Source organism: Petromyzon marinus, chromosome 4, assembly GCF_048934315.1.
Source record: "Petromyzon marinus isolate PM22_M1 ecotype Great Lakes invasive population chromosome 4, UKy_Petmar_22M1.pri1.0, whole genome shotgun sequence".
NCBI lineage: Eukaryota > Metazoa > Chordata > Hyperoartia > Petromyzontiformes > Petromyzontidae > Petromyzon > Petromyzon marinus.
Window position 1 is genome coordinate 6,420,151 of NC_133670.1, and position 25,927 is coordinate 6,446,077.

The following is a 25,927-nucleotide window of genomic DNA, read 5'->3' on the forward strand; positions in this document are numbered from 1 at the left end:
ATGATGCGTTCGGGAAGGGTCCATCGCTTGGCAAAATTACAAGCAAATAGAACAATTTACGGCCACTGCATTTTTTTGTGTTCGTCCATAAATGTAGTTTTTATTATTTTTTTTAAAGTTACATGCATTAACTTGCAGAGCGCTCGCGCGTCACGTGACGCCACGCGACAGATTCGCACGAATTTGAATTTCCTCTCGTAGCTGAAACTCCGCTCCATCCCTCCTCACGTGCCTTGCCCTGCCCCCCCCCCCCCCCCGAAAGCAGAGAAGCGCGGATAAACTATGGGAAGAAGGTACAATCGCTCCCCCCCCCCCCCCCCCCTACGTCCAATGGTTGCAACTCTTACATCGTTCCTCCGCAGCGAGCCGAACACGCGCGCAGCCAGCATTGGCCGCCTTAGCTCGGAGCGCTCCCCCACTCAGAGCGCCATTGGCGGCAGGCGTGCTCTGGGCGGTATAAATTATGTACAATTAGCGCATCCCATCGCAATGAGCGCGGCTCGCTGGCGCGCAGCACCAGTAGCGGGCAGCAGCAGCAGCGCACCCTGCTGATGCAGCGGCGGCGGCGGCAATAGCAGCAGCAGCAGCGGCGGCAGCAGCGGTGGCTGAGCAGACGCGCAGCAGTAGCGGTAGCGTTTGCGCGTCTCACGCATGCATCGCACGGCTTGCGTTATCGGAATATGTAACATGGCCGTCGACGCCTCGTTGCAAATAGGCATTTAAAGAGGAGGTTTACGGGGGGGGGGGGGGGGGAGTAATAATTCAGAGACAAAGGGATGCGAAGGTGGCGTGAGCCAGGGAGTAGCAAGTTACTGATCGAATAAGAACCCCGCCGGTCGTGGTGCGCTCGCGTGTTGCAAAGGGAGGCGGTGCAGACAGACGGGGCAGACGGACAGACAAACAGGCAGACCGGCAGTCAGACAGGTAGACAGGCAGGCAGACGAGCAAGTAGGCGGAGCGTGCGCAATTGAATTGTGGAACCATTCACGTTGCACCGTGGTGGTGGCGGCGGCGGTGGCAGTGGTGGTGTGGGTGGCATGCGTTGCGCGCGGCGCCGACACGGCTAGATTTGGACGGATTTTAAACGCGAGCGGAGGGCGAGGAGGTTTCTGTCGCTGTTGTTGGCTGAGCCCAGCGGCCATGGACGTGCTGCCCAGCTACAGCATCTTCCACGAGCTCCAGCTGGTGCACGACACCGGCTACTTCTCGGCACTGCCGTCGCTGGAGGAGATCTGGCAGCAGGTGAGCGCAACAGAGCGCGCAGTGAGTGTGGGTGGCAGGCGAAGCGACTGAGGAGTGGGGGAGCGGGGATGGGGGGGGTGGGGAGTACACAAAGACAAAGCTCCCCCGTGTAGTCTGTTGGGGCAAGTGATGTTAGCGAGCACCTATCAAGGCCGGTACTGTGGCCACACGAGCGAGTGGGGTGGACAAAATCCAAGCCGCGCCCGGACCGCCTTTGTCTCCCCCAGTGGCGATGTTCACACGTCGCAACCAGGTACTCAGTTGAGGCTGAGTGGACCTAGGGGAGGAGACCCAGGACCGGTTCGGATAATCGTCACTGGGTGTTGGTGACCGTGAGCGGTGAATGGAACTCGGAGGGTCGGGCGAGTTCGTAGCGTGGCGCGCTCACCGCATAAACGCGCGCGCGCGTTGGGTGGAGTATCCGATTATGTACGCACGTCCATGTGCCTGTACGTATGTGCCGTGATGATTACAGGTCCTGTGGGCTGCACGTGCATGAAGTGTACGCATGGCTAGAACAGACAGACAGACACGCGCGCACGCGTGCATTGTGCAACGCACGCGCGGTCTCTGCTGCAGAGATCACTTACCGCGTTGCGCGAACGATTAAGACAACGCAGCGGAGAGAACGCACCGACAACATCCCTGCCTATCGGCGGTGCTTTGTGATTGGGGAAACGTGGGGGGTGGGGGTGGAAACCACAGGGTCCCCGCTGATTTCCCAAACAGCCGCTTGCAGAAACAGATTGTACGCAGTTTGACTGGCGGCCCAAATGCAGAATGTCAGTGCGCGCGTCTTTGTCTGCACGCTGCAAGTGGCTAAGTCACTTGGCGCTGGTGGTAGCTGAGACGCGAGCGCGGCGTTGCGCGCTCGTCCCCACGTGGCCACTGCTGCTGATGATGATGTTGGTGCTGCTGATGATGCTGCTGCAAATGATGCTGATGAGAATGCTGATGATGATGATGCTGTTGTTTCTGTGTACGAGGACTGCACGTCGAGTGGTAAGAGCCGCTGCTGCCCGCACGCAGACGAAATTGAAATCATTATATTGATTCATACTGGAGGAATCTGATGAGCTATAAAGCTCTTTTTTAACAGTTGTCCGGTATTGCGCACAGGGCGACCGTGACGACAACTTGAACGCACCAAGGGTGTCGATTCAATAAGCGTCTTAAGACGGTTCACAGAAAGAAGAACTGCGATTTTAATGTCGATTGCGCTTAAATTCGACGTCTCACTCGCACACGTCCGCTGCGCACGTGGAAAGATGTTGGCAGTGGTGTTATTTGTGGTGATTGTGGGTCAATCTCAAGGCGAACATTGGCAGAATTAGTACATACACACACGACACGGATGCGAGAGTGGACGATTCGTATTCGCTCTACCCACCAAACAAGCTCGACGCGTAACCAATTCCACGCGCTTCTTTGTCGGCGAACCGCGCGCCTCGTGCCAAGGCGGCCCGAGGCGCGCGCCACCGGTGGGGTCACGCGCACAGCTCCGCGGATTGGCACCCGCGGCTGGAGTGGGGCAATGCGGTCACTCGGAGAGCCGCGGCTCGCACCACGGAAACGCGTGGTTGTTGTTGTTGTTTTTGTGGCTGGTGGTGTTGTGAGTGGTGTGATTATTCACAACAGCATGGACGTGCAGTCGGCCAACGCACGCGCCGTGTGGTCAGACGACTCAACCCGCGGGCCTCGCGGCGTCCGGGAGGCTTTCATCCAGCAGTGGCAGATTTTTGACAGAGCCCTTTGAATTGTACTTTGACTGCCGTGAGCGCCTGTTCGAGTCCCAGCCACGCACTGTTTTAATTAGTACCAGTGGCGGATGTTATCTGAACCGATTCTGCCCTCACCACACGCTTCTCCAAGACACGCTGACCAAACGTGGTGAAGTATGGTCAACAACCCTCGTGAGTGACACTGCGTGGGGGCACCTTCATCCAGCAGTGGATTGACAAAGGGCTGTCAATGACTGTGATAATGATGATAAACGTGAGATGGCTGTGCGCTGCCCTACAAACCCGGCGCCCCGGGTTCGATTCCCGCTCACGGCCAACACCAGTGGCGATTATCTGATTCGGTCCTGGGCTCCCTCGAGGTCGACTCAGCCTCAAATGAGTACCTGGTGCGGTGTGTAAACAAAAACATCGCCACTGGGGAGACAAAGGCGACCGAGCGTGGTGCTGACCACCCACCCCGTCGCGTGCCGTTCCGGCCTTCATAATTGTTACTCGCTAACAGCACTTGCCCCTAGAGTCTGTTCCAGGCTTTACGGGGGACCTTTGTCTTTGTCCTGCGAGACGCGCGCGGCAGAATCCGGCGCTCGCACGGCACCGCGTTCCGTGTCACTCCACTCGACTCGTGAGAGCGACCCCGTGTCCACACGCTTGGGGCTCTAGCTGTGAGGATGGCACGGGGCAGCGGGTGGTGGGACATGCACTCGTGGTGAGCTCTGTGTTCGAGGTAGTGTTAGGTTTAGAACATTGCGACGTTTATTGCAGTTGGAAATAACATTCTAATCGGTATAAGCTTTAACAGGTTGGGGGGAGGAGGGGGGTTGTTCGTTGCATATATATCCCATTTATAGAATTCTGATTTTGTCAACGTGAATATTAGAACAGCCAACACTTTACGGAGCGGTGGCGCAGTGGTTAGCGCACCACGCTAAGACCCTCCGCCCCACCGCACGCCTTCCCCCACCCCCACACCGCCGGCGACCGGAGTTTGATTCTTTTGCTCCGCGTTCAACAGCGGATTACCAACGGGGACCGTCGAGAGCACACCGCATCGGCGTTTGACGATTCACGAAGAAGAAACGTGTTCGGCTGGGTTCCACGTTTGCACTTCAACGCGACAGCCAAAATCAAACGTGCCTTCTAAAAGTGGCAGCGCAGCGCCGCGCGCTTGCAACGAGATGCGTGCAACTAACTGCGCGGCGATCCGTCGCACCGCGTTATCACGTTCGCAATTTGGAGAGTGCCATCCGTGTGAAAAATGTGCGTTGCGATGGGCGGCCTCACTTAAAACTTTCCCCCGTGGCGTCGCTGATCAATGTGTCCGCGTCACCCGCGCGCACATGCACACACACACACCTCCTCCCCACCACCACCATAATGTATTCGGTATTAGTTGCGGCTTGCCCTGCCTGCCCCGACGTTCCCGTCTCGTGGTTCACAGCTGTGCGCATCGTATCAATCACGGCGTGCGGCACTTTCAACCCAAGTGTCTGCGGGAAAGCGTGCAAAGCGTCCAGCGTGGTGGCACGATCATAATAATACTACTACTACTATCACTACTCAATCTTGATTTGAAGCATTCCTGACTGCAGGAATCCATACTCTTTGGTTCTTTCGGTGAAGTCACGTGGATAGAAAATTATTAACAGATCACGACGTTTCGATCGCAACACAAGCGACCGTCTTCAGGTGAGAGAGAAAGCAACTCAAACAAGGTCTTGTGTAGGCCTGATACTACGACTACTGTAATACACAACAACATTGACAGCGCCGTAACATGGCAAGCCACGTTTACAAGAGCACGCCAAGAAGGGCCGTTGCCCGAAACGTCGCCAGTTTTATATGTAAATATATATATATTTGTTCAGGGCCACGTAGTGTTATTGACGAATCTGTTGAGGTTGTTGATGTTAATTGTGCACCACTGGCAGAGCAGAAGCAGAAGCAGCTCCGCGTGATAATGCCTCGTCTCCGCAGGGGTGCATGCGGCTGCAAATAGATTTATGCCAGGTCTGGTTGTGTGTGTGTGTAGGGGTTTGTTTTTGAGTGGGAAATGCTTTTCAATTACATTTTTAATGAGTCCATAACCGTTATAATGAAGTATATTTAGTGGGGGTGTTTTGTGTGTGTGTGTACATATATCTGCTGATCGTTGCGTGCTTATTATTAGTATATGTTTTAAATCGATGCTCAGATTAAACATTGAAAAATCATGACCGCTCCTGAAAGCATCACTCAAAGTTTAAACGAGAACTGAAGACGACAAAAACCCTTTGCAACTTAGCGAGGCGATCGTGGTGATCTTAAATCACAGGAAAGCTGTCACACTTTTATTGGGGGGGGGGTGGGGGGTTCGTCAATGATGGAACATTTAAAAATGTATCGTTTGTAAACAAACAAACAAAACCCCTTTGATTGTAATGGCCCGCATTACTGTACGTGGATGCGCAGCTTAACTATTGTACGTGTGTTGAATTTCTTTCGCACCGTACGTATAATGAGTATCAAAGGCAGCACGCATTTGTGTTTAAAAAAAATGTACAGACCATGCAGACGAGGAAATACATTAAGGAAGGAAAGTATTTCACCTCATGCCAATCTAAATGAAGTGAATGTTGCACATGTTGACTTCGCAAGGGAATATTGTGAAACTATTCAAAGCCACTGGGTTAACAAATTAGTATTTTGCTGTGAAATGCGAGGGTCTTCCCTCCCGTACAGCAAGAGCTTCACCATTAGCCCTCCATTCTCACCGCATTGCTTGGCGGATATCCCTCCCTCCCACCACAGCAACAGTTGACCTCTTGTGTTCAAGCAGAATAAGCCTACGAGGCAGATGTCTGCTGTTCGTGTTCAAGATGCAAGATCGCCGTTATGTGTGTGTTGGGGAGCGGTAGTGTAGTCATTAGAGAGCTGCGCTATGAACCCGGCACCTCCCGGGTTCGAGTCCCGCTCACTGCCAACACCTGTGATGATTATCTGAACCGGTCTTGGGCCTCCCCTAGGTCGACGCAGCCTCAAATTAGTACCTGGTGTGGTGTGTAAACATCGCCACGAGGGAGACAAAGGCGGCCGGGCGTAGTGCCGCCCACCCACCCCCTCGTGTACCACAGTACCGGACTTCATAGGTCCTACTCGCTAACAGCACTTGCTCCGTACAGTCTGTTAAGGCTATACGGGGGATCTTTGTCTCTTCGTGTGTGGAGCTTCTTTCGCACCGTACGTAGCCACGCCGTGCTAATCCGAGGTGGGGAAACGAGGGAGGCGTCTCGCACGAATTAACGATCGTGCATGGACTTTTGTTCAACGTTCAAAGGCGATACCTCTGTGTGAACACCGATCCATCTCAAAGCACGCGGTGCGTCCTCGACTTCCACTCTGAAATTAAGTTTGACATTGGAGCTCTTAGCGAGAACGGGGGCAGCTCCAAACCCAGTCACCAGCCTTGGGCCATCAACGGGCGGTAAATCAACACGGGAGGGAAACTCGTCACAACTGACACAGCGTTCGAGACACGTTTAAACAAACGTCTCTTGGCATCCCCCTCAGAATGGATACAGTCTGCAGCAGTGGCTCTTAACCTGGGCATCTGGGGATGCCAGATGCCCTTTCTGGGGGTACGAGACATGGCCAGATCTTTGTTTTAGAAGGTAAATAATAGACAAAACAAATGAAGAACGGGCCCGTAAGTACAGCTACTTTATATTTTTGAAAACAAAGTAGCTGTAAAATTTTGATTTAAAGCTTTCGTGACTGCAGGGATTCATATTCTTGGTTCTTTCGGTAAAGTCACGCAGAAGGGAAACAATAAAATACTAAAAATATAAAACAATATTGTTTTATATTTATTATTTTAATATTTATAAAAATATAAAACGATATTGTTTTATATTTTTATTAAAATAATATTGTTTCCCTTCTACGTGGTGACTTTACCGAAAGAACCAAGAATATGAATCCCTGCAGTCACGAAAACTTTCAATCAAAATTTTACAGCTACTTTGTTTTCATCAAACCCCGATGTGTTTAATAAAATTATATTTGAAAAAAATTTACGATTGAGAACCAAGGGGATGCAGGCTGCAGTAAAGGTTAATAAATCACTGGTCTACAGTATTAGACAATCGTAAGAACCTAGCACCACAAGTGGAGAGATACTTGTTGTATCGACTATTCATTGCATTTTAAAAAACCTGTGCAACAATATGCACATACTATAATGGTTAACAATATATCGGTGCAAAGTGGCATCGCTTCAAAGGTCATTAAAATGAGAAATAGTTTTTCAGAAGTCAAAGATGTATTTCCTCCGGTGAGAAAAAAACTGGACCTTGCCCTGGGAATGTGGAATTTGTACCACACGCTCAGGACCAGCACAAAGACATGGGTGCCGCCCCACTGACCATCCAAGCAGGGAGACACTTTGGAAACTGTGTAAAGTTGCATTTTGTTTTTCACTCCCTTGGATAACTCAGTTGTAGTTACGAAATGCGTACAATTTATAATGGTCTAAAACCCCCATTTACGTTTGCAATGAAAAGCTGTGGGGCATTTCTTGAACAGGTTTAGTCACGGGAATACATCGAGTTGTCTTGGCTGATATTCCGTGTGACCTGACAATTGTGGCTGAATAATGGCAGCAGTGGAGTCATGATGGAGAGGCTGTCACGTGGTGCACACGGTCTGTACATGCGTTTGGCATTTTTCTGGTTACATTTTCGAATGTTGGTGTAGTTACCACAACTACCAGCACACAATGCATTGGAAACTTCTCATTAATTTCTATATCCTCAAAATGTGGTTCAGGAGTACACATGTTACATGATGTGTAGTACGCTGCATATTTTATTACACTCACGTGCATTATGTAATTATGTTAAACTAACAAGCTGTTTACATGCACCAACAGTGATGGCCATAACTTTAATCAGATGTGAAATGTTTGCCCATGTCATATTTTTTTTGAGACAGTACTTCCAAAGGATGGAATTTTGGTGTATCGGACGATTGAAGGAATCCTGCTTCTGGCAGTCGGATAAATGTCATTGTTAAAAAACTACAATTACATACGGCGGACAAATTCGCTTTCCCTTGTACAAACTCCTGGAAATAAAGCCAAAGCCTCTTCAGTCATTCACGGATAACGAAAACGCCAAAGTGCCTCCATGCCCAAACAAGTTTGTTTGCTGTGATGCTAATGTCCATTAGGCAGTGGTTAAAACAAGGCCATAATTATAATATATATTGTGGGGGGACACATCCCCCCCAAATATGCTCAAAATGTCCCCCGCCCAATATATTGCTATAAAAATATTTAAAAAGTTATAACAATTGCTATGCTATGTAAATAAAAAAACAACAATTTGCTAAACCTTGGCCACAATATCTGGACTTGTCTTCATATAACAATGTATAGATTTCTGTTCATATGATTGTGGTCATGGTTGTACTTTATTAATCCCTAATCTCTGCCATTACATACAATGAAACAAGAAATGATACAAAAATAATATAAAACAGAGCAATGTAATACAATACCACTATTAGACATTATTGTAAAAAATAAATAAAAAGTCCATCCCATGTGTTATTGAATTTTTCAATATTTTAGCCAGGAAATCAGATTTCAAATGTAGATATTTTTCTGGGTTGGGACCCCCAGACCCCCTGGAAGATTTGGTCCCCCACAATGTTGACTCCATGGCTACGGCCTTGGGTTAAAATCCAACGTTTTGTTCCTAGAGCAAGCTCTAGTGAGTACCACTGAGAGTTACGTCAGGCCAAGAGGGATCATGATCGGATTAGGCCCTGTCTGGTGCTTGATGAAATGATGTCCTCATGATTATACATATGATGATAATGGTTGATCAATCAAGCAGTACGTTCTGTGTATTTGGAGCACTGTGTGGACCAGGCGACCTGTCTAGCGTGGTGATCAAACGACCCAGTAGCCACCACAGCATGGTGAGGCCTTAATCAAGCAGTGGATTGACAGAGAGCTGTACGTTTATTTCGAACAATCTTTTGATTCTGATGAATAGTTAATGACGAACAAAATCATCTCGTGGGCAGGTGCTAGGTGGATTATCACATCACAGATTCGTGAGAGATGGCGGTTTGCTTGGGGAGGCCTTCATCCAGCAGTGGATTGAATGTCTGGCGATGATGATGAATTTCACGTTTGTACATAGCTTCGTCTGGGTTATACGTGTATTGACAAATATTAGCAAATCTGCTTTTCCGAACGTGCAGCTGAAATAACTGACAGCTAAAGAATTCACTTCTCACGCTCACACTGTGATGCGTGTTTATGTGAGCATAGTCTGTGATTTGAATCAACTCCTCGATGTATTATTACATACCTAATTCATGATATTGTACTTGCAATTTCATGATTATGTTAACTTTCTTCATTTAATAGTGACCACTAAAATAGATTATTATTTATCTTCACAATTAGTGCATGAACAGGTTTGTGTGACTTTTTAAGAACCATTTGATGCCCAGTACTCTGCAAACATACCTCCGATATATAAATAATATAAAGATTACACTGGAAATTGTATTTCTATAAGCTCAACATTCACCGATCACGTGATATAATCAATACAACGTTATGTTTCACCGCATTGCTTTTATGTAATATCATCCTGCTGAACAAACTTGTGGAGTGTTCTATGTATGACTAAATATAACCTTCATTTGTTCCCAATGAAATTAATCAATCCATAATTGTCTGTACATTAGTGTCCATTATACTGTGCATAAAACATATACTACTGACAACTCTTCCCTACAAATCACTAATAGCATAATCACTAATTTATTCAATTGTCCTGCCAGAACTCCCAGCTCGTTGAAAAATTCAAATCCTAGGTGGGGATTAACTTTTTCCCATCATCCCTCCTGGACTGTATAAAATGAGTATCACGTTGTGGGAAGCCCAAAAGTGGCTGCTGTCCATTGGAGAGACTGGCCTTCAATATGAACATGTGGAAATTTCACCACTGCCTTGGGTTCAACAGAGATTAATTGTACTCAGTACTTCATGGAGCACTGAGACATATTTTGACAATCCGTAAAATGACATAAAAAAAACATCTCATATGGCTTTCACTTATTTTACCCTTAATAATAATTGTATTCCATACAGCGTCATTCATGATAATAGCATCCCACGACGCTTATACGTAGATCACAATACCTTTTAGATGTAGATCACACTAATTTACAACGGTGTTGGGATGCCCCATTTCATATTTGTGACATCATGTAATCCATGATGCCTGTAACCATGCTTTTTATCGATACAGTGAAATGTAATTTTAAAACACGTTGCTGTTGTGCCTTTCAGTGTTAATTAAGTTGAGCAAGAGTTAGATGTTGTATTTAAGTTTGCATCTGGCCTGTAGCTTTGGGGATCTGCCCCATCATTTTATGAAGGTCAATAAAAAATCAAACATAAGCACCATGTGTGTTTATGTCGTGTACAATAAGTTGGGTGGTGTCACATTGCATTATTACCACCGATTAGCTGCTCAAATAAAAATGCTAATTACAATGAGCAAATTGAAAAATAACGGCCCTATTTAATAACGCTAATGAGCAAGGTAGCAGCAGTGCAGGCGTTAAACGCAGGGGCATCGATTGTACCCGGTAGCAGGCGCAGCGTCTCGCTCTATTAAATGCCTTCTGGTAGTGAGAGAGACATCACATTTTTCCACACTTTCTTTTCAACCGTGCAAATAACATCCGAACCAATAGACCTCGTTCGTTCGTACACACTGTCATGGCTGGATCTTTCAAGCCTTTATCAGTTCGATTTAGAAGTGTCTTTTCTCTCTTTTTTGTTTAGGAAAAGAGATGTTTTAAAGTCTTGGACTTGCTCGATATAATTGTAGACAATAATAACTGTAATATTTGTGATTAGCACGGTTGGCTACATACGGTGCGAAAGAAGTTCAACGTACATACGATCATTATTAGTTTGGTTGTGCACCTTGCTATCAACCACTGTATTCTGGGCAACATTAGTAAGCGATGTGTCCTGAGTTTTATTTAGCGGCTACGGCTAACATCAGTGGCGCATGATTATATCTACACCAGTCCCCCCCCCCTGCCCCCCAATCTTCATCAAGCCGCACTGACCAGCATGATGAAGTATGGTCAAACAGCCTAGTAGAGGAAGCCTTCATCCGGTAGTGAAGTAACATAGATGTAATTTATGACTCCAATTAAAATTGACAGGAACAAATAAAAATTGAAAAAAAAGTCAGAAATATTCATTTTTTACAAATCCGCAGGCTATTTATATTTCAATTGCGATTTAGAAAGGACAACTGCTTGTGAAACGTTTCCTTCGCTGTTCGCCTGTAGCCTTTGCCCAGTCTTGTCTATCTCGTCTCAAAAAATCCCCATCGGTTCTTTTGCTCCACAGTCCGCACGTAACCTCGCTTAGCATCCAGTGTCTAACCCCAGTATTTCAAACTCTTCTTCGTGCATATACAGACCTTGAGATATCACTTTTTTTCAAAACGCATTCTTTCTATTGCCCGTTTTGTTGTTGTTCTTGTTGTTAATATTTGTTGTTGCTCGACCTTTCATCAACCACAGTAATGTTACCCGCTTTGCTGCTCTGAGCGATCCGGCTGTCTTGAAAATTAAGCTCTTAACTCTTTCAACTTTCCTCCCATAATGCGTTCCCTGTCTTCTCCGCGCCCTTTATCTTTGAGCTTCCTTATTTTCTCACACACTGCTACTGCTGTATGCACAGTTCCCCGCTCCACCCCCACCCCACTCCCCGTTTTTCTCACGAAGGCCCTTGAATCAATGATTTTCTTCTATCATTGTAAACATGCGCGGTCTCTAATCATACTCTGCGGCTGAAGTTCCACGTGGGTCAAATTGCCCAAAATTGCCACTCTCAGCGTCAAAGATCTCCCTCTTGAAGTCTTTGATCTGAAGCCTACCATTGGCACCGCCACTTGTAGCATTTCAGTGGAACATTTACAAGCATCGAGTGGATGTCTCCTCAACCCCAAATGTCGCCTCTTAAAGCCATTGACGCGATTTCGTTTTCAATGTTATCGTTTCACGCAGAGTGTACTTCGGTGCTGGAACTCCTAAGCATTGGTGTTGAAAAAGGCATTAGCATCGATGATGAAAACATTGTCCGGCTTATATAATCAAGTGAAACGTAAAATCGTCTCAATACACAAACTAGCTCTCATCTCTTGGCCGCCCTTAGCCAGTGATGGAAAGGACTCGTTCTCACGGTAGGGACCACATTCTCCAGCATGGATTTCTCACAAATCGGTACTTAGTTTATCATCCCCGGGAGAGACTATAGGCTCAATCAACTCTTGGCTGGGATTTGAGCTCGTAACCATTTGATGGAATCAAATGCTTAAACCACAGTGTCCATCTAGCCATAGTATTATTATTATTAAGGTTGGCCCAACTCTACCCCTTCTAAGTATGGTCCCGACGCGCCGATCGGGAACTTTCACGGATTTTCTTGACCCTTGCCTAATGGATACCGGTCTCGCTCTGTACCGGTTTCGCTCCGTACGGGTCTCGATCCATACCGGTCCCGCTCCGTACCGGTCTCGATCCATACCGATCCCGCTCCGTACGGGTCTCGCTCCGTACCGGTCTCGCTCCGTACCGATCTCGCTCCGTACCAGTCTCGCTCCATACCGGTCTCGCTCCGTACCGTGCTCGCTCCGTACTGATCTCGCTCCGTACTGATCTCGCTCCGTACCGGTCTCGCTCTGTACCGGTCTCACTCCGTACCGCGCTCGCTCCGTACCGGTCTCGCTCCGTACGGGTCTCGCGCTTTTGTCGCAATAACAAGAATAAATATCGGCGACCACCTATGTAGACTCATCGTCACCGTCCCCCGCGATTCTCGATGTTCTCTTTTTAATTCCGTTACCCCGTTGCGTTGTCGCTCTGAGCTCCCCGTATTTCCCTCCAACGTCGTTTGTTTAATGCCGACGGCCCAATGGCGTATCGAGTGGATACTTACCAACAACATGAGCTAAACCATCGGTATCCAACGTGCCCGGCTGCTAACGGGCCCCCGGGAGGCGTGAACACTGTGCAGACGATGCGTGTTTAAACGAAGGCTGCTGCCTGACTAACATTAATCTGGGTGGCCGATGGGTCAATAGATACGTTTTATTTTGTTGTTGGAAATGCCTAAAATGGAGCGATTATTTTTACGTGTAGATATAGAATGCGGGATAATATACTTCGTTGCACGAGGTGCTCTTATTTTTTAACGCTTACATGTTTTCACGTCTTACCAATGAAGCATCGTGGTCAATTGCCGAACATAATGATCAGGATATGGCACTGTAAAGCGATGTTATATTTGTTCAGTCCAAAAGACCTAAGCATGCAGAGGTACCTGCTAAATAAATGCACCTCATCAATAACACTGCCGCTCTATTACTTTATGAATGGAGGATGCGATGACCCACGCTTGGGAATGCACGCACGGCGTGCGGGCCATGAACGTGTGCACGAGGAACACTCAGCTGGAGTGCTACGAGGTGGCCAGGATGGCAAGTGGACGGCAAAATGCATTCAAACGCAAGGTGTGAATTCACAGTAAATGCCAATTTACCGTGGCAACGCCATCCAGGAAGCCACTGGAGCTATTAGGAAGCCTCTGGAGCTATGCACTATATCATCGAAATTGGAAGATTTTTTTTTTATTTAGAACTGCTTTTTGTACTTAGCTTGTTGCCCTTCCCCACCCCCGCACCTCCAATGAGCACGTTTGGCTACGTACGGTGCGAAAGAAGTTCAACATACATACACACATACCTGCAGGGCACAACATTGTACAACACGGAAGGATGAGTGATGGGTGCAATACCATTTTGGAAATTGCGTTGAACTTTAATTAGCTATACAGTAAGTTCTCACTTTAAGCGTGCTCACACTTCGAGTTTTCGCTATAACGCGGTTCTTCTATGAGGGAACACTTTACGCACAATGCAGAATAAGCCCGTTATAGCGCGGTTGCTGAGCGGTCGATGAAGAACTACTTTCTTGAGCTGTGCGGCTGAGCGGTGTGATACGGTACGCGGAATGATACATTGCGCAACGGCGTACTCTCATTTCACAATGGAATGACTATAGGCTGATTTTGCGGTGCAAATGTGATTAAAATTTGCATCGTTTTTAATCTATTTATAAACTATATGCAGTGATTTCTCACTTAGCGCATTTTCGCTTAATGCAGCCCTTTTCAGGAACGCGTCTACCGCGATAAACCAGCAATTTTTGTGTTCACGTTCAACCGATAATTACTGTTCCGTAATACGCGGCGTGCTTTAATGCGCACTTGAGTTGCAATGCGCACACGAATGATGCACCAGTCTGGCAGTGGCGCCTTTCGGCCGCGACCTTCGCCAACGCGAAGCGACCTTCACTCACGTTGTCCACGGGTGTCCCGGAATAAGAGCAACACCCTGCAGAATCGTTCCCTCGGGCAAAACCCTTCCCTGGATTTACATGCAAGGGCCAATAGATTGCCAAGCAGGGATCGGGCCCATCAGCGGGCTTTGTGAGAGCACTGGAATCAAGGCATCCGGAGGAAAAAAATAAAATCAATTCAACGTGGAAGCACTGTCACAGCTAAGTCTCAAAATGCTCACTCCACTGCATTCAAATATTTACTCAACTATAATGAACTTTGAATTTGTGTTACTTGATTCTACAATGGTGTCAGATTTTATTTAGGCATGATGTGCAGGCTTCACTCCGTTAAGTTCACTCAGATTCAAGAGTGTGTCCAGATATGATAGTATTTGCATTCTGTCACACGCCTACACAACACTAAAGGAAACAGTTGAACAAGGCAATGATGTTCTGATATTGAAGCCATATGCTTACATGGACATTTCAAACACTATGCTCTGAAAAATATTGTTTTAATTTGAAACAAATGTTATCGTTATGAGACCTATTTTTAAGTCCCTTATGTTCGTTTTCGTTCATTCCAACCTGTATTCTTTATTTGTATGATTTTTAAAACGTCTGTATTAGATCGTTAATTATTTAGCCATTGTGCGCCCATAACAATATCATATTTTGCATTATTAGATAGGGGAACTCATTAAAGAGAAGTTGTTATTTTTTATTGTTGTTGTTAAATACCTGTGGACATTTTTTTAAATCTGAGATTTTGCTCATAACACAGCGGTCTACTTTTTCAAATGGACAAACACTCAGATTGCCAGCTTACAAACACAACATATTTATATACGTATGGTGTAGCATTGCAGAAAGATAAAAGCTAAATCTTGGTCGGATGTCGAGTGTTATGCAATGACTACGATCGGCGAACGTTGCCAAGTGCACAAGCTCTTGACATTTTCAGAAACCATAAAATGATGCCAGCATCTGCCAAGGGGATGATGCATTGTTTATCCTGTTCCAGGTAACCTGCCGTAAATATATCACCACCGGGAGGGCTTCGCTATGCGAGAGTGACCTGGGAAGAGAGTGAACTCACTGGGGCAGACTGAGCTTCGGCAGAGACGGGCATTTAACTTGACAGTCGCATATCACGGCTTCAAGCATTTGGCAAATTGTTCAAGGAAAAGGGGGAAATGTGTTACATGTACGTTGCTATAATATGAAATTAAGAATTATATTTTGTACGTATACAATTGGCGAAATGGTGAATTATAAAGTATGTTTAGACGATATAATCGTAGGGAGTTGAGTGGTGGTGCAGTGGTTTACGCTTTATGCTCTGAACTTGGATCCTGGGTTCGATCCCTGGCCATGGAAACATCAGTTGTGATATCTGAACTAGTTCTGGGCACCCCCTCCTCTTCACCAACCTGTACTGCTCCAGTGTAGTGAAATATGACCGTAACATTTATCAATATATACTATGGTTAGGCCGAATAATGATCATTATTACATTGCCTGACTTAAACATCAATTATGAACCATAATATTGGCTTCAAAAAAGCTACGCGTTAAGTCTGTGGGAAATGGTGAAACAACCTCTGTGACTGACAGCAGTGAATTGACAGAGGTCAAAAGAAAAATAATTTTCTGCAGCCCAAATCAACTTTTGTTTCATAATACCATACTCATTCCAAATTAGTCAATGGAAGATTACATAGCCAATTGGCTACAGCATCTCTTCGTTGAGAGATATTGGTGTTAATGTTACCTTGGCAATATACGACGGATGTATGTATGATGTATGTATGATGTATGTATGATGTATGTATGATGTATGTATGATGTATGTATGATGTATGTACAATGAACTTCTTTGGCACCGTATGTAGCTGAACCGTGCTTATCGGAGGTGCGGGGGAAGGACTACAAAATAAACAGAACACGCAGTTCTAAAGAAATTAGTTCTCAATTTAGTACAGTGATGGAGTGTAGAATGTAGTGTATAGTTTGTAGTGTATAGTAGTGTAGTATATAGTATAGTGTTTAGTAGTGTGCATGTTGATGTATGTTGAATGCCTTTGGCAACGTACATAGCCGACCGTGCTAATCGGAGGTGCGGGGAAAGGACAAAAAAAAAAACTAAACACAAAAAAGCAGTTATAAAGAAATGAGTTTGCGATCTAGATTTTGAAAGTGCATAGCTCCAGTGGCTCCCTAATATCGGAAGAAAGAGTGTTCAAGATGGCCGCAGAAGTGCATCTGAAAGCGCGCGACGCAGCGACCGTTGTTTGTTTGATGGCTCGCAGCCATGAAGACGGAGTGAAGAGATTCGTTAATGTGCCGGATCTAGGTGGATTGTGGCATCACAGAACCGGGTGAGATCGCAATGGTGTGCAGACGCCTTCATCTAGCAGTCGAGAGACACTTGCTGTATTCATAGTATTGATACTCTTAAGAGTTAAAATGAAGACAATTGGACATGGTGTGATCAGCCAATAAGAAAGCGAGCTGTTTATAGATCGTATGACATGCCTATTACAGCAATGACCCGCAAGGTATGGGGAGGGCCTTCATCCAGCAGTGGCATAATAAACGACCGATAAACATGGTACGTGGGACCAATCAATGTTGGTCCAACGTTCGTCCAATGGTTGCAACCCACATGCCCACGTTGCATGCTTACTGACGTGGTTGTACATATACACATTTACGGACCTCCAGTTAGCGCGGTTGGCTACGTACGTACGATGCAAAAGAAGTTCAACGTTCAAATATACATTCACTTGCTGTGCAAGTCAGATCAAGAGAGCCAATCTGACAGTTTTAGGATTATTATTCTTGAAGTAAAAATTTGACCCATACTGAACCGATCGCGTAGGCCCCCAATAAAGTACCATGCACGTTTTGCTTTACGTTCCCGATCGCTCATTGGCTGAGGTGTAGAAACAGGTCGAGCAGAAAGGAGCCGCTCTGCTCGAAAGACTCCACTGTCCAAATGCGCTCCGCTTCTCGTGAAGCCTCAAATGGAGCTTCACGACCCACTGGCCCTGAACGAACATCGTCAGAATAATAAAACTAAAACTATTGCAAACTAAACTCTTTTTTTTGTTTACCAGGTAAGGCCCACCGAGCTATTTAGATATTTTTGTTACAAAAGCGACCTGGCCACAAATGATAGCTCAACGAAGTGGCTTGTCATTTGGAAATGTATAGCGGCCAAATACTCTAAACGCGTGATGTTGATTCTAAATGTGGAGGGAAAAACCGGAAGACCGGGAGAAAAATCCATGCGATCACGAGAAGAAAGACACCGCAAACTCCAAAAATGCAGGTGTCAAGGTGGGGATCGAACCCACGACCTCCTGCAAATCAGGCGAGGTAGTTAACATTTCACCACGGTGTGATATAAAAGTCACCGCAGTGACGCAGCTGTGTCTTCAAAGATAACAAACCCGATAAGCAAGTCCCCACGGGTGTGGAGTCTACAATCCAATACAGCATTCGTTTAAAGCAGAATTACATTTGTCTACCTTGTACTCTTCAATTAGCCTCACAAGTTCTCCAAAGAAGTTTTCTATTCGGTGGGAAGGAGCGGGACACTATCTGTTTTGATCTCGGCATTGATCAACCGCCGTACAAGATGGTACGGCGCACGTGCTGCGTGATTGCTTTCCTGATCTAAATTATCCCGTGATCAGTTTCCTGATGTAAAATAATGTGAACACTAATGAAAGCGAGCTTTAGCGTCTTTAAGGTGTGATTACTTTTACCATCAATATTTTAAAGCAATTGTAACTCTGTCTCTCTGTCTCTCTCTCTCTTCGCTAAACCTCGCTGCGACCACAAACACCGTGGCTGAGCATTTATCGGAATACCTGAATAATATATGAAGCAGTTTTTTTTCATCACAGATAAAAGTAGTTGAGGCGTTAGGTAACAAGCCACCATGAGATACTATGCCTATGAATGTTTAGTGTGATACATAACTTCAGAGAAGGCAATGAATTGTGCCAGATGTAGTATTTATTGCATATTTGAAATGCTAATAGCATTTCAGGGGGTGTTTTCAGGTTTAAACTGAGCATACTGAGATGAAAACTATACACTTTATTGCATATAAGCAATTTAATCTGGAAATACTGTGCAATCGTTCACGAAATATATTTCATCGTACTTTCTCACTTTATTGCCCCTATGGCCGGACAGGATACTTCATGTGAGAGTGCGGCATGATGAGCCTCATCGTCGGATGGCAGTCCACCCAATGCATTCTACATGAACCTCTTGCCGTGAGACTAATGCGCCACGAACCGTCATTAAGATTTCGTTTTGAATGCGGTCCTCACGTGGAATTCGTTTCCAATTGTGTTACCGGTATCAGCGTTGTCAGCCCTGTGTGCGAGACCAGTCCCCTCGCTCAGCCTTTCTATTCGTCCCGAACAAAAGTGCTCGTCGCTGGGCAGTCATCAGACAAGCAATACGCACGAATTCACACATTAATATATCTAAGTTTCTGTTATGTATATAGTGACTGTGCAGTGACAGCGTTGATTTATCCAGGTCCTCCACTATTTCCCTCCACATTTAGAAAACATGCGTTTCGATTATTTGGCTGCTATAAATGTCCACATGATAAGACACTTCGTTGAGCTATCATTTGTGGCCAGGTCGCTTCGGAAAAAAGAATCAATAGCTCGGTGGGTTTTACCTGATGAAATACAAATTGTTTCGGTAAATTATATGTATGCATTCGTAGTTACATGCTTACTCGTTCACTCGAGCATGTAAACATTTGTTTTACGTTACCATACATATGTTATATTCATATTCTTGGTTCTTTCGGTAAAGTCACGTAGAAGGGAAACAAAACTGCAGTATTTATTTCATAATTGCTTGGATTGTTACGTCTGAATAACACGTTCTAGAGTGCTGCAGCTCATATGGCGTATACTCTACGTTGTGGCTCTGCACTGTAATTGACAATAATTGCAAAAAGTTTGACTCTCAAGGCCAGCCCAATTGTATTAAAACACTCTGCTGATCTGGATCCAATTAATTAGTGTTCACGTCAAATCATTGGTTATAAAACTTGACTGAAATATGTGTAATAACTATGAGAGCCCTGCATACAAACATCTGTGATGTACATTATGATAATTATAATGTTGGCAGAGCCTTCGCACAAAATAACAAACTTGCCAACGGTACCAATTTAAATGGTCGGGTGCAAATATGTTAACCTCTTTACCGCACACTGATATTCAAAGATAATCACACCAATTTATTTTTAGAGAAAAAAAGGTAACTTAAAAAATGTTGATGCGGTTTTACGTTGCAACTTGGAATTGTGAGAAGAGTGATTTCAATTCAGCAACCTGCCACTAAATGGCACCTCCGATTAGCACGGTTGGCTACGTGTGACCCGAACAGAAGATCACCATGCATACGTACAACTGGGTTTCATTGAAAAGTGAGAAAAATAATGGTTACTGGGCACCACATAAGGAGGCTTTCCAGCCTCCCCCCCCCCCCCCCGTGTTATTGGTTCTCCATACGTGATCAGGTCACTCACGAGCTTGCTGTCGCCTCAGGGTTGAGGGAAACCACTGGCGCAATGGGCCTTGCTCTTTAAAAACAAAGTGGTGGTTGGCCAGTCACCGGGTACAGAGAGACGATCCGTTAAGCCGCTTGTGCGGTGTTTTGTTAAGAATCCGTAATAAATGTGAAAGGCGGGACAATTAAATGCAACGTGTTTAAAAATTATAATTGCAAACATGATGCAACGATGCCTTGAACAGTTGAATAACTTATACCGTAATACTATAGTTCTTCAGGTGCCTTAAAAAAAAACCACACACACACACACGCGCAAACAAATGTTAAACCGTGGTCCACGTCGAAAAGTGTCCGCGCACCGCTTGCAGCTGGAGCGCTGCATTCACCCTGACGACGTGCTGCACGGGGTTTGTGCCCTCAGATATGCCTGGAGATGGAGAGGTATCTGCAGAGTGAGCCGAGCAGCTGCCGCACATCCGAGCCGAACGCGGAGGTCCCCGAAAGGCAGCCGGAAGCTGAGACGCCGCGCGAGCGCCCGTGCGCGTCCAGGGAGCCCGTGCAAGCCACGCCTGGACCAGCCGCTGAAGAGGAGAAAAGGACAGAGGCCCATGACGTCACCTCGCCGAGCCCGGCAGGATTTGAGAGCGACTCGCCGGGACCGGCGGACGCAATGGACACGGCTGCCGACGGCGCGCTTTGGGATCGTTTGGCCGACGTGTCGGACTGCAGCGTGAGCGACGATCCGGAGTTCCCAATGCCGATCACCGTCCTCGCTCTGCCGGGCAAGGGCCAGAACACGGAGGCCCCGACGGCGGAGGTGAACGCGTCAACCAGCCTCATCACGCCCCCGTCGTCCCCCAAGCTGGAGCGCTGCGGCCTCCCCACGCCGACCGTCTCGCCGTGCGCGACCGGGAAGCAGCAGCAGCAGCAGCGGCGGGAGTCGCCGCCGCTCGTGCCGGCCGAGAGGGGCGTCAAAGAGGGCTGGGCGCCTCGGAGGCTGCGCAAGTTCGTGGGCGACGGGAGCGGCGATGCGATGCAGGACAGCAAGAAGAGGATTCACCGCTGTCTGTTCAGCGGGTGCCGCAAGATTTACACGAAGAGCTCGCACCTCAAGGCGCACCTGCGCACGCACACAGGTAGGGGGTCCGAGCGAGCGGCCCCGCGCGCCGCGCGGGCGAGTCGCAAAGGCGGCGCGTGCCGCCCGCGTGCGCGTTGCGTCCTCACCGTCAGCGTGGGCGGCCGCGCTCTCCGGTGCTCCCTTGTGCCCAGGGTCTGGCCCCCGAGACAAATGCTCGGCGTCCTCTGCGGAGTTGGATGTCGAGCCGTGGTATTTTAACGACTAGCGTAACCGTGTCAAACCGCACGGTTTACGCCGCATTCTTCAAGAGGGAAATTGAGTTTTCAGGTCCATACGGCGTGCTGCCGTATGCATTTGGTTTTGTTTGTGTGTTTCTCCCTTGTGATGGAACTTTGCAGGATGAACGTTGAGATTTATGAGGGCACGGGGTGACCAATAAGGTCTGTATTGGTCTGTAATAAGGTAGGGCACTGATAAGGGGTTGACAGGTATGTTACTTAAAACAAATCTATCAATTTAATAGTGCGAAGCTGGAAAAATATATGAATCTACGCGTCGGCCAGTGGGCTTAATGCTTTGCGAACTCCGTACACCATTCCCGGCATTAATGATGTGAAATCTCTGCATTTGGACATCGCATTTGCAACAGGCATGCATGAGGAGGAAGGGCCATCTTGGCCTGAGTCACGATGGGGCACTCCGGTAGTTGTTTTTACCCAGCGACTGAAAGGACACGTTATCCTTTGCACTTAACAAAGTAGCGCATTTAATATGCATGTGCATGCACCCCCTTCGTGCATTACCTTAACATTGGCTAAGTTGTATTCAAGAGACACCAAAATTGGACCTCATTATTGCTACTGATCGACACGTTCAGCAGTACACTTTCAGATGGCAGCCCACCCACATGTGTGGGTCGTGGCAGTGAGATGTGAACTACCTCGCCTGGAATACAGAAGGTCGCGTGGATTATTCTCCGGGTCCTCTGGTTTTTCCCTCCACATTTCTAAACACGCGTTTAGGCTTTAGAGTATTTTGCTGCTATAAAGTTCCACGTGATAAGCCACTTCGTTGAGCAATCGATTTGTGATAGCCAGGTCACTTCTGAAAAATAGCTATATAGCTCAGTGGACCTTATGTGGCAAGGCAGGGAGCATAGATGCACGCGTGAGCTGACAAGCACAGGACAACAATGGATTGCTGCCGCACTGCCACCTGCGTGTGTTCTTTGATGCACTTGGTTTAAATGCGAATCTGTGCTCTGCAACCCGGCGTAGATAAGGCCCTATGGCACCAAAGATGCGGCGGTGTTAATCGACCCCGGCAGGGACAGGTTTGCTTCAACGGAAAGGATTGCATCCCCTAAGATTCCCCAGTGCCCATTAACACCCCCGCAACATTCCCTACACGTGATCACTCTGCTGTGCCCCCCCCCCCCCCGTCGCAGGGAACTTAATTTGACAGCTACAAGCAAAACAGCCATTGCAACACACTAACCTTAACCTTGAGTGTGTGAAATGCTGATGTCCACCAGCACATAACTCCCAAATGTCCTTGTTAGACGCGTATTAGCATAAATATATGGCGAGTCATTTGTGCTGCTCGAGCAAACCCGAGCGGGGGGGGGGGGGGCTGGGGGTGATGGTGGGGGGGGGATGCCACCCCCCTGAGACCCCGGTGGTTACACCTGCACGGAACTGGGAGCCCGCACTGCTGCCCTGTCGCGCACAACACTTGGGCGGATGAATGCCGTGAGGGCCCTGCATATAAATGTCAGATGGGGAGCTTCAAATGCATTGCCTCGTTGTTATTGGTGCATGTGGAATGGTTGCTGCCTGCCGTCTGGCCCACGTGTACGTGCGGAACTTGGAGTGGCTGAAGGGGCCCTTCTGCTCCTCGAGGGAGCTCCAGTGGGTGTTTTGGTTTACTCTAACACGGCGAACAAAACCTTGTTATTACGCTTGCTTACCCAAGAAAGCCTCTCGTAGCCTCGTGACTCGTTTCGAAGAGGGTCCTGGTAAGTTTTTGCAGATTCCCATTGGGTAATTTGCGAGCGATTTTTTTTTATTTGGCAAATTTGGCCCATGACGTCGGCACACAACGGCGACACACAAGCGCCTACTCTTGCGAATGACGTCGATGGATCTTTACCATCCACAGCCAGGCAGACAGCAACGTATTTAGATTTTGGGGGGTTAATGCGCGCACCGCAGTATTGACCAGGGCGGACGCTGTAATTCGAACCACGAACCTCTGCAAGAAGCGGGCGAACGAGCGACCGCTGGGCCACGCGAATCATCTTGGAAGAGTTAGGCGGAGCTGCACTTTACACATTACCGCTGCTGTGAGCTGGGATTAGAGGCAGAGACATCTCTAGGGTACCACGGCGAATCGGGGAGATCGTCCCAGGCCCCGCGCTTGGGGGGGGGGTAGTTTTGAAGGCGTCGGGGGGCTCACACGGTGGGATTTACCCCGTGCCCCCCTATGTAAGAGATTTGAGAAACTTGGCCACATTGTTTCAAATGCTGCGCCGGGAGATGGACTGCTGCTCAGCCAACACACCGCCGGGGACAGCTCCCAGCATTCTCGGTTAAAAAGGTAAACACGTTATGTGTACTGCTACATACCTCTGCATGTGCGGTAAACTAGTGGCAGTTCATATCAGAGTTTTTCAAACGGTGACCATTTTAACAACCCTAATACACTTAATCAGGTAAACATTTAAGGCTGAGTTGACCTAATGCAGGCCTAGAACAATTCTGGCTGGGACTCGAGCCAGGCCATACTTTACACACACACAAGCCAAAGATGCCCCTCATAGCCTTAACATACGTTTGGAGCAAGTGCCATTAGCGGGCACCTATGAAGAAGGCCAACACGCCGCACGAGGGGCTTGGTGACCAGCAACGCGCCGGACCGCCTTTGTCTCCCCAGTGCTGACGTCTGCACACTGTGCCAGGTACTCGTTTGAGGCTGAGTCGACCTAGGGGAGGCTCAGTAAAACATCACTGGTAAGTGCAGTTAATTGGGGAGCAGTGACAGAGTGTAATAGCACGATGAACCAGGTGACCTGTGCGCAATTGCCAGCCACATTTGCTACCATCAGTAGCATCTTGTGTGTGAACCAGTCGTGGGCATCCCCTTAAATGAGGACTCAGTGCAGTGGTATGAACATCACCAATGGTGCTCACCTGCAATCCAACACTTTGAAGGCAAGAGTTGGTGGATGACGTTTAAATTGGTGAAAATGCCAAACCCCGATGTGTTGTGAGATGGCAGCGACTAGCGAGTTGGTTCACAGACCTCTCACAGGGAGATGTGTGCACTTTGTATGTAAGATTCACAACAGTGGCCATTCTAATGGAAAGGATTGCGTCTTGTCATGATAGATGTGGTATATCGGTCGATTCCCGCTCACGGCCAACATCAGTGACGATTATCTGAACCGGTCCTGGGCCTCCCATAGGTCGACTTAGCCTTAAACGAGCACTTGGTGCGGTGCGTAAAAACATCGCCACTGGGGAGACAAAGGCGGCCGGGCGTGGTGCTGGCCACCCACTCCCTCGTGTGCCGTTCCGGCTTTCATATTTGCTACTCGCGAACAGCACTTGCCCCTACAGTCTGTTAAGGCTATACTGGGGATCTTTGTCTGGTATGTCCGTGTCTATGTGCCTATAGGCACACGTGTGTGTATTTTCTAATATGTCCGGCCAGCAATGAAGAGTATACCAGAATACCCTCCAGCTTCCTCCAGTGGAATTCCTTCCAACTGCAGCGGTGTGAGCTATGGAATGCAGGGGGCTGCGCCCTAAACCACCTTAGTTGAACCCACACGCACCACTGTACAGCGCGGTCCAGATGTCTTGTGACACCCCCCCCCACCACTTAATTCTACAAAACGTATTTTTTTTTCAAGTAAGGATTATTTAAACAGAAATGAATATGAAAAGGGGAAAAAATGTTCGGGGTCAATTCAAGACCCATCTGAATTTTTTTACAGTCAACGATGCACTCATGAATAATATCAACTTTACCGATATAATTTTCATCATCACCAGCATCCCACTTTTCATTTTGAGAGAGAGTGTGTGTCCGTGTGCGTCCGTTTCGTGGCATCTGACCCTATTCCAGGAGTTATAAGCCAGTAAACATGAAAAGTTGGGCCAACATTGGTCCAACAGTTCCAATCACACGTCAACTTTGGCTCAACGTTGCATATTTAATGTGGAGATGCAATAGGTTCGTGATTAAAAGTCACCAACAATGGCAGGGTCAAAAGTCCCGACGTGTTTTACAGATGGGTTCCCGTGCCTGCTCACTGTTCCCTCAAAGGCTGTGCCCTTCAATGTTGATTGATGCGATGCTTCAATTACCTGATTCTGCCCTAACTCCACCCTGAGCCCGTCCACTTTGAGCCTTTTCATGATTGCAGAATGAGGGGCAGCGGTGAGCGATTTCCTACAATTGGGGAACTTGGCCTGACCGGAATAGCGTGATTAAAATGCAGTTCGAGTAATGTATTGATCATTTTGTTATTTAATGTTAGGCTCTCGCTACATGATTTCCCGTGATCCCCCCCCCCTCTCACTCGACCTGACACAGCTGTCACTGAAGGTGACACTGTGGAGATGAAGCAATGAGATCTGCTCCTGTAAAAGGGCGAGATGGATTGTGACATCGCAAGGCTGTGAGAGATGGTGGCAATAATGGGGGGGGGGGGGGGCTTCATCCAGCAGTGGAAAGGTCATGACTGATGTTGATAGATGACTGAACACAGTTCCCTTTTTCGAGTACACGCTTTTTTTATTATTAAACTCTTTCAATTGTTTCTATTTGAGTATGATGCACTATGGTTTAACTAATATATCACAAT

General features: G+C 47.3%; 1 protein-coding gene across 2 annotated transcripts in view; it reads left to right on the plus strand.

Moving 5' to 3' along the window:
• The first annotated feature begins 361 nt into the window (after positions 1 to 361).
• LOC116938805 (Krueppel-like factor 6) overlaps positions 362 to 25,927 on the plus strand; it is a 66,020-nt gene continuing 40,454 nt past the window's right edge. Inside the window, exons 1-2 of one of the 2 annotated variants that reach the window (XM_032946478.2) lie at positions 362 to 1,242; positions 20,398 to 21,112. In XM_032946478.2, the coding sequence (XP_032802369.2) occupies positions 1,141 to 1,242; positions 20,398 to 21,112 (817 nt within the window). In that variant the 5' untranslated portion in view covers positions 362 to 1,140. Of the gene's footprint in view, positions 1,243 to 1,330; positions 2,245 to 20,397; positions 21,113 to 25,927 lie in introns of those variants that run through there. The other variant, XM_076055146.1, reaches the window with a different exon arrangement.